Source organism: Magallana gigas, chromosome 1 (genome assembly GCF_963853765.1).
Source record: "Magallana gigas chromosome 1, xbMagGiga1.1, whole genome shotgun sequence".
Taxonomy (NCBI): domain Eukaryota; kingdom Metazoa; phylum Mollusca; class Bivalvia; order Ostreida; family Ostreidae; genus Magallana; species Magallana gigas.
Window position 1 is genome coordinate 41,502,459 of NC_088853.1, and position 15,402 is coordinate 41,517,860.

General features: G+C 31.2%; 1 protein-coding gene across 1 annotated transcript; it reads left to right on the top strand.

The window, feature by feature from the left end:
* Positions 1-4,000: 4,000 nt before the first annotated feature.
* On the top strand, positions 4,001-15,163 carry LOC136275921 (multiple epidermal growth factor-like domains protein 10). The gene is made up of 9 exons (XM_066086350.1): positions 4,001-4,083; positions 6,630-6,696; positions 8,318-8,413; positions 8,888-9,028; positions 9,789-9,926; positions 10,419-10,556; positions 11,766-11,903; positions 12,339-12,523; positions 14,984-15,163. Exons 2-9 carry the CDS (start codon positions 6,645-6,647, stop codon positions 15,161-15,163), a joined length of 1,068 nt encoding a protein of 355 aa, XP_065942422.1. The 5' UTR covers positions 4,001-4,083; positions 6,630-6,644.
* The last annotated feature ends 239 nt before the right edge of the window (positions 15,164-15,402 follow it).

Consider the following 15,402-nt stretch of genomic DNA (forward strand, 5'->3'; position numbering starts at 1 on the left):
ACAAAAAAAAGGTTTTTGAAAAAAGTAAATTTAACGACGTTGACTAACGGAAGTGACGTCATACATGAAAAGCTTTAGGTACTGACTTCTATCTGTGAAATTTTCGTGAAAATCCGTCGAATTGTTTTTAAAATATTTGGTTTTGAAAAATTTGGTGCAGGAAAAAACACTAAAAAATAATAGGTCAAAAGAAACCGAACGAAAACAATAAGGGATTCCGTTGGAAACGGAAGACCATAATTAATGAAAGAATAATTTCCCAACAAAGTTAACAGGGGGATTCCACAACTTACGTTGTTCACGTTAAGCATTTGAATGTCAGTTTAGGAAAAAGAACGGTTAAAGTTAAAATATTTGATTATATTTATGTCCATGTTTTTCCCCCACAGAAAATTAGTTTGCGCAGACAAACGATTCCTGTCAAGTCAAAGATTGTGTTTGTGAATACGCTGATTTAATTACAATTTAAAATAAAAGGCAAACGTTCAGAATGTATAAATGTCATTCACAACAACAAGTAAATGACTAGTAATACTATTATTACTTATTAGGTTAGTTACTGACTCACTACGGAGATATATTGGGTTGATCAATCTCAAAGATGGCGAGGCGAAGCCGAGCCGTCTATGAGATTGATCAACCTAATATATTTCCGTAGTGTGTCAGTAACTTATCTAATAAGTGTTTTGTTTTCCCTAGGACTATCAAGCGACATATTTATTCACAAATAGCGATGATCTACGCAAAGCCATGTACAAGATGCCTAACATCTCGTCCAATTTTATCATTTAAACTCTTCAAAATTTTCAATATCACCTTTCAAATACTCTTTAAAAATTTTTGCTTCACCAATGTTTACTTACAAGGTTTTGTTGCTATTAAATTTTAAATGTTTTCTCCCTTTCCTCTGTAGAGATTTTAGGAAATGTCGACGCTGCCATTTTGACCTGCTCCAGACAAAACAGTGTGACGTCAATATTCTAAGGGAAACTACTCTAATTTTAAAGAATTTCAAAGGGCAACTACTCCAAATACTTTAAGAACTTACGGCATGCGGTTTATTCATTAAGTATTAAATACTATGAAATGTCGAAATGAGTAAGCAAAACGTCGACAAATGACGGTCATATTGCCTCATATTTTTTTCTCACAGAACAAATATAGAGATATATGAGGCAATCACGTACTATGTTTAAACCAATGAAAATGACACATTTCAGTCCAAGGGAAAACAAAATGGTATAAAACATAATAATGCACAATAAATTTAGATGTGCTGGGATTAATAACAAATCATTCTCAAACAACAGCATTATAAGGCTAAGGTTAAAAAAGAAATTAACCACAAGATCCTTGCCAATAACTCAAATGTACAAAAAACTAAAAACAACTAACCAAAGAAAAAAGGTGGTGCACAAAAGAGCAACTATAACAAGAAAAAATACATAAGCTAATTAAATTACAACAAGAGGCGAATGGAAAAAAAGGCAATTGTTGAAAAATTAAGAGGATACCAAAAAAGTAAAAAAAAAAAGTATTTCTGAAAAAAAAAAGCTTTGTAGGAAACATTTGCCATCGGCTAATAATATATTTGGATTAGTTTCAGCACCATTGTCAGTTTTAAAGGTATTGCAAGTAGTATTTAATTGCCATAAAAAAAATAACGATATCTGAGTTCGTAAAATGCTGTTTACGCATATTGATAAATATTTTGTAAAAAAACCGTAATATTCATTTTAGCAAAACATTTTATATTTCAAACATTCTTAACATTCTGAATCGAAAGAAATTAGCTCATATATGTATAATGAAATCTTTCTATCGTTTCAAGTTTTTACTGGCGATTACTTTTGTGTTCCTCCTTTATTAAGGTCTTCCGTTTCCAACGGAAGACCTCGTCATTTTCGTACTGTTTCTTATTTTTTTCTCCACGAATTCTGTGCACGCGATTTCTCGAAAACTATTCGGCCGATTTCGACTTTTTTTCATAGATGATTACCAGTGGTCATAATTGTAGAAGTTTTTTGAAATTTTGAAATTGTCACTTCCGGTTCCGATTTACGGCCGATTTTGTAAATTTTGACGACCAATGTTGTGCAGACATAAACTCAGAGACCATCAGAGACGAAAATATAAAATTTTCAGGATAGGTAGACCATAGTTTGAAGTTGTGCACAATGCCGTTTTTTTTACGCCAGTGGCGCAAAGTTTAGGAGCTCACCTGGTCTCGAAAAATTGATACAAATTTTGAATCAAAATTTTCATACGTTTTGATCTGTATCTTTTTATGAGTTGATATTTTCTTAAGACATATATAATAAAAGTGGTACGAATTCAAAGTTCTTTCCAACAAAACCAAGAAATAGGGGCTGGCCCCTTAAATTAGGGACCAAGACACTCGTAAACTCTATTACAAATAACTTAAATACGATAAAGATTTTGTGATGCATTATAGAAGCAAAGTTGTTGATCGTAACAATATCTATCGGATAAAATCAGTGTCACACCCATTTATTACGTAATAAGGGATTTTGAGGGGCCAAAGTACATAAACTTTGACGCAATATATCTAGAGAAGGAAACATAATTTGTTAAGCATTGTAGAAGAGAAAATGTTTGCATTGATAATTCTAATCGATTTCATTAATCAAAACACCAATGTCTGTCCCCATGAAGGATCTAGAGGGATGGCCCCTAAACTTTTCAATCATTTGTATCTCAAAAATGATCAACAATTTCAGATGGGTGTATTCTTAAGATATTTTCAATGATATCATGAAAAAGGGGCTGGCCCCTTAAATTAGGAGTCAAGCTACTCGTGAACTCTGTTACAAATAACTTTAAGACAAACAAGATTTATTACGTAATTAGGGATTTTGAGGGGCCAAAGTACCTAAACTTTGACGCAATATATCTTGAGAAGTAGATATACTTTGTTAAGCCTTCTAGAATGTCAATGTTTGCATTGATGATTCTAATCGATTCCATTAATCAAACACCAATAGTTGTCCCCATGAAGGATCTAGAGGGCTGGCCCCTAAAATATTCAATCATCTGTATCTAAAAAAAAACCCAACAAATTTAGATGGTTTTTAACAAAATCAAGAAAAAGGGACTGGCCCCTTTATTTAGGGGCCAAGACATTCGTTAATTCTATTGCAAATAATCTAAAAATGGTAAAGATTTTGTAATGCATTATAGAAGCAAAGTTGTTGATCGTAACAATATTTATCTGAAAAAATCATTGCTACGCCTATTGATTACGTAATGAGGGATTTTTAGGGACCTAGGTGCTTAAACTTTGACGCATTATATCTTAATAAGGAGACATACATTGTAGAAGAGAAAATGTCAGTATTGATGATTGTAATCGGTTCCATTAATCGATACACCAATGTCTGTCCCCATTAAGGATCTAGAGGGCTGGTCCTTAAAATATTCAATCATTTTTATCTAAAAAATAAACAACAGTTTTAGATATATGTAAGAACAAAAATTGTTAGTATTTGTGAGACATTTTGAATGAACTCAAGAAAAAGGGTTGCCCCCCTTTTTAGGGGCCAAGACACTCGTAAGTCTCTAACACATACCTTGGAAAACGGTAAAGAATTTGTAATGCATTATAGTAGCAAAGTTGTTGATCGTCACGATATCAGTTTGTAAAACTCATTGCCACACCAATTGATGACGTAATTAGGGATTTTAGGGGACTTAAATCTTAAATCTTTGAAGTACTGTTTCTGAAAAAGCAAAACACTTTGTTAAGCATGTTAAAGGAGATTGACAACCGTATACAATATCTGCAAGGGAGGGGTTGAGAGGATTTTCTGAAATTTCATTGATATTTTAATGGTATCGTTTAAAAAATTGAACGGAAGATCTACTCGTTACTCGTAACGAGATCCTATCTAGTTGATGATACTTTTGTAAATTATATAATGTTGTGTGGGTAAATTGTTTGAGTGTTATAAGAAAGAAGAGTGCTTCCTGGTCTAGTAAAAACGCTTCAGCACTAGGGGATCTCAGTTGTAATTTTCTCCGTCTTAAAACGTCTCAAGTTTTGATTAAATAACTAATGTAAAGGTGAGTCCAGTTTACTATATGTTTCCGATTAAAAGTTTAACTCAATGTATTTCAGAAATGGTTGTATGCAGAAATATACTTCTCATTACCAGACAAAAAAATATCAAGGAAAACGTTTTTTATAAACACCGATTTTATATTATTGTTCATGGTGTAATTTTTCGGCATTACATTTGGAGAAAAGTATGTCTGTATTTTTGATTAAAAGTTTTTTTTTATTTCAATTTAAATAGTTGTTTCTTCTTTATTTGTAATTTTGCATCTGTTTAGTTTATTACATGTTTGTTGAAATGTGTATGTTTGTCCTGTTATTTAAGTTTAAAACTAAGGCTAAAAATTGTTTTCATCATTTATTGTACATGTATCCATCAATCCTAAGACATATGTGATTGCATCAAATTGCATTTGAAACAAAGAATTATTAACACAGCCTAAACTAAGTCAATTTGGAGATATTTCAGGCATAATAATACTTTGAACATGAAAACGTATCCTTTTCCTTTTATCTTTGTTTCTATTTCTCTTTTTTATTATTAAAGCTGACTAATAAAGTATCAAACATATATATCAGGCACGTAATAAAACTGACGACCAAGAATATATAAATTCAGTATAATGAAAGGATAATACAGTTAGGAAATAGTAGCCGACAAAGGAGAATAAAAACTATCCATGTGTCCAATGTATATGATCTGTGTTCATTTCTGATCACTTGCAGTATGCATGAAACAAAAGTTCATAGTTTATGAATATTATAGTATTATAAATATACTTGTATAAATCAATTTTATTTTTCAATTTATCTTGAGAAAGTTTTTTTCTTACTTGTCAAATTGTATTTTTCATACTCAAGGAGAGAATGAAAGTACAGGATAAAATTAACTCGATTTAGATATGAGGTTAGTGCATATTTACTTAATAAAATTGAATAATGCTAATATGAGTTTATCATGCATTTTAACTGAATTGATTCATAAGAGTCCATTTGATAAGACTGATATTGTGTTTACAAAGTCACCTGGTGGTAGCACAATCAATGACTGTTACTTACACAACCCCCCCCCCCTCGTCTATTAAATGCTCTTTGATTACATAACTTGATTCTCTGTTTCCTCCTGAAGTTTTTTCTATACTCAGCTTTATTCGCTTCAGTCTGCGCTCTACCCCTGTCATCTTACCACGCAATCTTCGCCATCCATTTGCCATTGCAGTCGTCAATGTAAACATAACAGACAAAGGAGAATTGCTATAAATATATTATCACTTAACAATCTGAAGTATGTTAGAACGTTTGGGTCAACATCGAGTTAAAAAGACATGTCATCCTTTATGTTGCCGTCTAAATTTCGACGGTAACCGTTTAAAGAAGTGTTGTTCTAGTCGGAGGCAAAACAATAATTAATTATTAGGCTTTCTAACGTAATGTTCCTAGGGGAATTTCATTCCCATCGATTAATCATTTGACTGGAGAAATTGCCCGGCTAAAAATCAGTAATAGGGTTAAGCTTAAAGCTACGCGGCGATGTTAAGGCTGCCCGATTGATTTCACAACGATATGTAGAAAGTCACTTGTCTGTACTTTATAAGATATGACGTCATAGTTAACTTTGACGTCACGATCTGCATTCCTTTCGATCGTTCTTATAGGGAATGTATCGTAACGTAATAAGTGATATTCATTGTGCAAAATAAAACCGCTTCATTTCTTTACAGAGACACTGTCGAAAATACTAGTGATACTAAATTCAATATCATATGGAGTATAAAAAAATGAACAGTTTTAAAGCTTCGTAATAGGTAAAAAACTATTCATAAACTAATGGTTTTGAGACTCCTCCTGCTACGTGTAATCTAATGAATGGTGATATGTATATGCATATAAAAACGGCTTGGCGCAAGTGAAAGATAAAACAAATCTTTATTTTACGTGAAATCGGGAGAAAAATAAGTACCAATGTGAATCTTGCTGGGGGAAACCTACCGATTGACCCGATTTTGTGTAAATCGAGCCTAAAAGGTAAACATGTCCCTAATTTTGATGGCGGTGCGAAATGTTTTTACAATATTTCAAATAAACGAAATATTTATATGAACCCCCAGCAAGAAATGCAAAATACATTACTTATCGAAGGATTTTTCACAAAAATAGTTTTGATTTAATGTCATTGTTCTCTTGCGCTGATGCGACTTTTATCGATTTTTTACCGTGTTAGAATACACCCGTCACGTGCTCAAGAAAAATATACGACGTCACAAAAATACATCAAATATAGTGTTTGATGTCACTGTTAATTTATGAAATAAAAGTTTAAAGAAAATCGCTCGGTTAAAGTATTGGTCGATTTTTAAAATAGTATCATTTTTCGATATATATTTAGCTTCCGACAGCCTTAACATAGCCGCGTAAATGCAAATCCACATGATTGTTGGCTTGTATGTGTATTTTAATTGAAAACCTATGCAATTGCATTGGCTGATACACGTAAACTATGTTATGTGATACAATGTACAGCTTTTACATCTAAATTACTTTTTTTTATTTGCAGGTATTTTCAAAAACGATGATAAAGACAATATTTCTATTCATCTTACCATTGATCGCATTTACCTATGGTACGTCTACAGTGTTTATGTACGATTAACGCGGTAGTTCTTTGCATAAAAAAGAATGCAACTGATCAGACCACCGATGTTTGATAGCACCAATACTCTGAGTTGATTTAACCTAAAGGGATTAAAACAAATTGAAGTTTTTATCAAATTGACTTTATTGTTTTCAAATCAGTATCTAAACATAGCACTAACACTGGGTTTTTCCGTATCAAGAAACCTTTTAAAAGAAGCAAATAATAATCTAAATTTTATAGATATAGCATGGGATAATGACCTTTACTGTGTATATACGTTTACAACATGAAATACTGACCATTACTGTGTATACATACATTGAAATATAAGCCAAATGTTTACAAATAAGAAAAAAAAGTGTTTTTTTAAAATATCCTCTAAGTTTAAATCTAGTAATGGTGAAAAGAAGAAAGGTGAAATATTTTTGTTTCAGTTATTTTCTTTTTTCACCCCCCCCCCAAAAAAAAAAAAAAAAAAACAAAAACAAAAACAAAACAAAACAAAAAATAATAAATAACCGAAAAATATTATTTGAAAAAATATTGGGGATCAACTTCAACAATCAACTTGTGTGTTGCCAATCAGTATTTCGCAACTTGTGCAATTTAACTACAAATCACTTTCGCACTTGTTGCATTTGAGTTTAAATATTTAACTAACATAGGTAGTTTTTTTTTTCGAACTTAATTAGTTACATGTATATGATATACGATTAATAACCAAAGATTTCAAAAAAGTAAATGGCATGATATATTATAGAAAATAATATTGTTCATCATATTTAATGGCTGGAAGTACTTCACCTGACACTCGTCCTGATCCGGTATCGACGCGGAAGTGCGTTCGCGGAATATGGCATTACCCGACTAGGAAGTATCAATTAGAATGGATTAGAATGTATAAACAAAATGCCAATAGGAATTCTGAAAATAATTGCATTGACAATAGCATAGTACAAATCATTCTTAAATCGCATTCCGTTTAACTATACTGTAATAATAGAGATGTTAAGCAAACCAACGTGTATACATACGTGTACGTGAAGAAAGAAAAAAAAATGTGTGCATGACTTCATCAGTTTTTGTAATTACGAAGTTCTACACGTATGAGCATGAATGAACATATTACGTGTATATTGCAAAGTTTACGTTAGGTAAACTTGTAACCTATATTTACTTGTTGTCTATTAATATGAACAAGTGTGTTTATTTTTGTAACTAAGTGTCATACAAAGAGGCATTAACTATACTCTTTCATTTAATATCACATTTATATAATATGATACACAAACTTTACATAAATATTTTGTAATAATAGATCCATCTTTTTTATGAACGTTTAAATCCTCTGATATTTTCATAGGAAGCCCACACGGTGCTACGTGTCGGTCTTTCTATATACATGTTCATGTGCCTGATTAAACTTTTTCATTTAAACTGTTTACGACCGTGCAATGAAACTCTTTTATTAGCTATAGAACTTAACAAAATATAGACATTTTTTGTTCTCTGATCATTTTTGGCATGATATTGTGCATTCAAATTATATATAGCAAATTTTGAAAGCAAAATGCATAATGTGTGAAAAAAAAATGTTTATATCACAGGATATTATGTCCCCTGTTACATGCGGTGCCATAGCTGTGTGAACGAAATCTGTATCTTTTCTCGGTGTAAAACAGGATACACTGGTTGGGATTGCCGTAAGTACTAATAAGAACACAACATTTAACTTTTAGTTACGCTATAGGTTCATAAATGGAAGCATATTTGCAAATAAAAAAATACACATATATATTCATACTTGCTATGCCTTACAATGAACTTCACGTAAATCATTGGCGTGTAAGATAATTTAAATATTGTAAAACAATGCCAAGTTTTTGTCTAAAACAATAACCATATGGATAATTTGCATTGTAAAGTTCATTTTGATATATTTTACGAAAATAGTCCTTTATCTACAATACAATGTTTTTCTTATAAATGAAAAATTAAATGACAATTTAAAAAAAAAATAAAAAGAATCACATGCGTATCCTTTATAACACAAATTAATTATTTTGTGTGAGTGTAAAGTGGTTTGGATATCATGGATGATTCAGCACATAACAAGGCAAATTGGTATAGCTTAGTAGCACATGTCAACATTTTGAATCGTACACACTTACTTGCAGAATGTCAGTATAACTCGTATTATGGTGCCGGATGTCCAAACGAATGTGGACACTGTCTGAACGGAGAAAAGTGTGACCCTGTCACCGGGACTTGTAACAATGGATGTGAAGCAGGTTATACAACTATGATGTGTAAAAAAGGTAAATACAATACCACAACATACACTGTTGTATCTTAGCTATATTTTTTTTAAATTACTTTAGCTTGCAATACAGAAAAGAAGTATAGCTGCAGGACTGTAGCTCCCGGTCTGAAAAAATTCGGATGGACAACCTGGGAGCTACAGTGCCTCCCATAGTAAAAAAAAACCTGCAATTTACGGCGCACAAAAAATTGCGCTAGGTTTGGACTTATTAACCTTATTTTCATACAAATTCTGTAAAAATAATTAGAACCATTATATTCTTTCATCAAATTTACTACTGATATCGTCACTTTACTTGCCTCAGACTTTCTCTTAAACATGATAACCGACCTCTGAAAATGAAGTATGTTAATTTACGTCGAGATCGAGAGTCGCCATTTTTAAATGTAAACAAACTTGCACCACTTTAATTTACAGTGCTGGGGATGTTGTTTAAAAGAATATCAGAGGCAAGTGAAGTGACAATATCTTTAGTAAATTGTCCGAGGAATTTTTTTGGAATTAAATATTAGTACAGAATGTGATCGTAAATGAGATTATTAAGTCCAAACCTAGCGCATTTTTTGTGCGCTGTAAATTGCAGTTTTTTACTATGGGAGGTACTGTAGCTCTCAGGTCGTCCCTCCGAATTTTTTCAGACCGGGAGCTACAGTTCTGCAGCTAAAAAGAAGTAATGCTTTAACGTTATAGTCATTCTAGTCAAAAATTGAATATAATGTATTCTATTGAACTGAATTAAACAAATTTTATGCTAGAATGTGATGACTACAGTTATGGAAGAAATTGCAGCCAATCGTGCGGTTACTGTCAAAATGGAATGCCTTGTAACAAGAAAACTGGACGGTGTCCCTCGGGGTGTGCCTCCGGCTATGAGGGAATCTACTGTAACAAAAGTAAATAAAAGAATTATAACGCAAAATAGTGTACATGTAAATTTTAAAAAAAGGCACGAGTTTATTCCATCCATCGCTCAATGAAAAAAAATCATGTAAAATTTTATACAGATCCTGATGTATTGTTATCGTAATGAATACACGAAATAGTGTATTAATATAATACACGTTATCATAAAACTGATATTGTAAAAGTGTTATCTAAATATATAGATCAACATCAGATTGTCTGAATGCAGATTACTTCAGAAATTAGTGAACAAAACGTGTGGTTGTTTTTTAAAATTGTGTTTGAAACGAAAAATATATTGTTGTAGATAGATAAGCTTCGTATTATCACTTTCTCTTATATTCATGGACTTATTTATAATATATTTATTATTACATGTTTATATAATTTGCTTCTTTATTGATCCGATAATCTGTTTAAAACAATAAAATGGAGTAACCTTTAACACATAATCGTACACAGATTGGACATTTCATTTGTAGCATGTGACATAGGGTCGTATGGTTACGACTGCAATGAAACATGTGGACACTGTCGTGACGTAAACCAGTGTTTCGGTATCAATGGGACTTGTTTGACTGGATGTGATGCTGATTATCAAGGGGACTTGTGTAAAACACGTAAGCATATATATATATATATATATATATATATATATATATATATATATATATATATATATATATATATATATATATATATATATATATATATATATATATAAACAGGGTGTGATATACAAAGATGTATATTTATCCATTTAACTACGTATCAAATATATTCTTTAAAAATGTACAAAATCTAGAGGTCATATTCAGCTGTCAAAATGTATCTTCACGTGAGCTTCAGATCTTAGGGTATGGTAACTTGTAAAAAATATGTTGTTATGTAAAATATTGCAATGGTTTGATTAACGCTTTTCAAGCTCCAATAAAAGTTTGTTTATAGGTAAAAATTGCGATTAATGACAAGATAATGAAATTAAAAATCTAATTTCATTGGAAATCGATATTTTTAATAGTAAAATATTATTAACAATTTTAATGACGATAATTCCAATTGTTAGATAGGAAGTGTCATTTTTTATACCCCCGCTCCGAAGGACAGGGGGTATACTGTTTTACCCTTGTGTGTCTGTCTGTCTGTCCGTCCGTAACAAAAAATTCTGTCGCATTTATCTCAGCAACTATTTATCGCAGATGCTTAAAATTTTTACACAGTGTTTGTTCAGGGATTCCATATCATGGGAGATTTTTTTGTACCAATCGGAAGTCAACTTCCTGTTTAATGACAACTTTGCTTATTTTTTAACCAAAAATTTTCAAACAAATTTTCGTCAAAGATTTCTCAGCAACTATTTATTGCAGATGTGTGAAATTTTTACACACTATTTGTATAGGCATGCCATATCGTTGGATATATTTCTGTGTAACAATCGGATGCCAGCTTTCTGTTAAATGTCGACTTTGCTTATTTTGCATATTGACATCAGAGCGGGGGTATCACTAGTGAACATTGACTCACATATATCTTGTTGCATATTCTTTTACGGTTTGCCAATTGAAGTTTCTATAAAGCAGCAGTTTTGAAATTTACTACTATATACATTCATAAATTCATTTTGGGAAACTAAATAACACAGTACACAATAAACAGCATGTTGTTTGCTTAACACATTTCCAATTTTAATCAACTGACTTATAAGTTACGGAAAATATAAATATCTCATAGAAATTAATGGAAAAAAAATAGTAAATAGTATTATCATTCTAATCAAAAATTGAATAAAATGTATTCTATTGAACTGAATTAAACAAATTTTATTCTAGAATGTGATAACTACAGTTATGGAAGAAATTGCAGCCAATCATGCGGTTACTGTCAAAATGGAATGCCTTGTAACAAGAAAACTGGACGGTGTCCCTTGGGGTGTACTTCTGGCTATGAAGGAATCTACTGTAACAAAAGTAAATAGTAAAATTACTAAAATTTTATGCGAAAAAGCGTACATATATATTAAATTAAAAGTCAATAATAATATTAAGATTAGATTTAAGATTTATTACGTTTAATCTCCTTATGTAGATTGATCTATATGAAAACAGATTACTGTTTTCATTTAGACCACTCTCAGATTACTGCAGTTTCACATGTCTAAAATTAATTAAGAAAACGTGTGGTTTTTTTTTTTAAATTGTGTTTGAAAAGAAAAATATATTGTTGTAGTTAGATAAGCTTCTTATTATCACTTTCTCTAATAATAATGGACTTATTTATAATAAATTTATCAGTACATGTTTATATACTTTGCTTCTTTATTGATCCGATAATCTGTTTAAAACGATGAAATGGAATAACTTTTAAACACATAATCTTACACACAACGGACATTTTATTTTTAGCATGTGACGTAGGGTCGTATGGTTACGACTGCAATGAAACATGTGGACACTGTCGTGACGTAAACCAGTGTTCCGATATCAATGGGACTTGTTTGACTGGATGTGATGCTGATTATCAAGGGGACTTGTGTAAAACAGGTGAGTATATATATATTTCATTTTCTTGTTTTGATTATTTATACTGTGTGAGTTCACCGTTCACTCTTTTTGAATTATATATATATATATATATATATATATATAATATATATATATATATCTCTGTGTGTGTGTGTGTGTGTGTAAATATATATATGTGTGTGTGTGTGTTGTTAAGATAACATAGAAAAAATAGATGTACAAATTATATGTATTACATAGGTGGGAAGACTTATCTAGGAGATTTAATTTAATACTAATTATAGTACATACTCTGCCCATGGCAGTCTGTACTGTTCAATTGGATACGTCTGTCAAAAAAGTAAAGTTTTTTTTTTTAACTTGGATAATAGATGTACAAATTATATGTATTACATAGGTGAGAAGACATATCTAGGAGATTTAATTTAATACTAATTATAGTACATACTCTGCCCATGGCAGTCTGTACTGTTCAATTGGATACGTCTGTCAAAAAAGTAAAGTGTTTTTTTTAACTTGGATATTTGCTTTTGTTCATGAAATGATAATGAAATGTGTAATGATAGAATGATAATTATCTGAATTGTATTCAAAACATTACATTAAACAATTATCTTGAAATTAATGCCTAGCTCAGAAATCTTAGTTTTAGTTTTTACTCCAAAGTAATACTAACCTATATAGATTAAAAATATATGGCAACGAATTGAATGAATAATTTGGCAATCTTATGTGTATCAAGCTGTACTAATGTGGATACATCGGACGACAACGATTTGTCCATAGGTTAGTGCTTACATTTCTCCTGTTAAATTAGTAATGAAATGAATAAAGAAAAAAACCACACACAACCTAACAGTAAAAGTTACGTTTTAAAGAACATTACGATCTTAGCTTGCATAAAAAGATATATATTCGCCGGATGTAATTTCTAAAAGAGAAGAAAATATGTCAACGCAAGTGGATGTAAGTATATGATGTTTTGCATTTCTCTGTACACACCTATTATTTCAATGTATAGATTTCTTCTTTTTTTTCTTTTTAAAATCATTGAATGACTTTGATTGTTATGAAAATTACTATGTGTGCATCATACAACTCGTGATCGCGTTCGCGTTTGAAGATATTCGGTTTCCGTGAAACAGCATGGAATAATATAATCTTTGTATTAGGGTAAGTAATCACTTTGACTATTAAATCTAGAAAGAATAGAGGTGTTGTCATTTATTCATATTGAAAATGTTATGTAATTCCCACAACTCTTGCAGTTATAATACATGTCAAAGTTACCTACATGCATAACTGTGTTTATATCTTAAAGTTGTTATTTCATTATGAATAAAAAATATATAGGTTAGTTAGTCATTGAAAGTTGATGATGTATTGTCTAAATGTATGTATGCTTTGAAACTTTGAAAATGTATTATGACACTCATTTTTATTTCTTGTTATGGTTTTTTCTTAATGTAAAATGTATTTTACAAACTGTCTATTTGTCAGAACAGGGATAGGGTAAATGGGATTAAATTCGCTTAAGAGGGCATAGACTAGTGTATGCAAAGAGAAGTGAACATATACGATATGCTACATATATAGAAAATAATAAATATACTTTTCCATATCACAGCCAATATCAGCCTGACACTCCAATATCAGCCCGAGTGCCCAAGGCTGTGATATGGAAAAGGGTATCTATTGTTATATTTATTTTATTCTTACTAAAAAAAAACATCAACTTGAAAAAAAGTCGATTTTAAATATTAATTTTAAGTAATCTGTACATGTTTTGAATAAAAATATGAGATCTTATTGTTCTACATAATATGTATATTTAGCTACATAACCGAATCTTCTTAAGCTTAAATTAACTGCTCCAGAACAATAACTAGCATTTGTAGTTTCAGCTGGATTGAATATGTTGACTTGAACAAATGTTTTATTTTTTCGTTTTTAAACATGCATAAAAACGGAACGAAAAAAAAACAACAACAGAGGAGTTCTGCAGGGGGTGTGATGCGCATCAGTCTCAGCCCTAGAGCTAATAACCTGTATTAGCCCCGGAGACCGATACGAGTTTTGTAATGTCATCTCTATCACACATGCAAATAACCTGTATTTATTACTAAATTAGTAATAGAATTTTATATTCAAACTAGTGTAAGCAAATAGAAGTGGACATATACGACATGCTGCATATAATGATCTATTCAAACTGTTGAAGTTTTTATGTAAGTTAAATTTAGTTTGTTAACTTGTTTCTTAGTGGAGGACTGAGCATTTGTTAGATTTGCAAAATGGGCAGATCTAGCACCAGCAGCAGCTAGAAAATTCTTAAATTTATTTACCTTTTCAGAAAAAAAAACAACAGCAAACAAAAAACAGAAAGCAAAAAAATAACGTGACTATTATAAACTCCGAAAAAGATTCAGAGATATGTGGTCTTGAATAAAATACAGAGAAATGCTTACTGAAATATAGATATCTTCTTGTTGCGTTTTATATTGATTCTGGTGTTTTGTGTCTAGGTTCCAAGAGAAAAAAAGCGAAGAAGGTCAAAGAGCATCTGGAGAAAGAAAGACAACCGAGAAGAACTGAAAATGCACATGTGGAAAGAGGCGCAGGTTGTTGTTAGCGACCGCCGAAAGTGGCGTACCTTGTTGCACAGCCTCAGGCGTGCGTCCCTGGGGCACGGAAGGGATAAGTAAGTTCTGTCCTCAGTAGTTTTTGAATCTTAAGTATTCATATCTAACTTTTGAATTTGAAAAGGAATGCAAGGAAGAAGGGCAGTTAGAGGACTTGTAGTGGACAAAATGGGATGTGGACAAGAAAAAGAAACATACAAAGGATATGAGGCATCTTGTTATATATTTGAATATCAATGAGTTTTTGAGGTACATTAATTGTATTTTGTGAGTTTTACTATCAGCATACACTTTCTTTTATT

What these genes read in the sequence shown, in the direction of transcription:
- LOC136275921 (XM_066086350.1), top strand. Translation starts at nt 6,645, where the DNA reads ATGATAAAGACAATATTTCTATTCATCTTACCATTGATCGCATTTACC. An exon ending in AGGGGACTTGTGTAAAACAC is followed by an intron (nt 10,557 to 11,765) that starts GTAAGCATATAT and finishes ATTTTATTCTAG; the next exon opens with AATGTGATAACTACAGTTAT. An exon ending in AGGAATCTACTGTAACAAAA is followed by an intron (nt 11,904 to 12,338) that starts GTAAATAGTAAA and finishes TTTTATTTTTAG; the next exon opens with CATGTGACGTAGGGTCGTAT.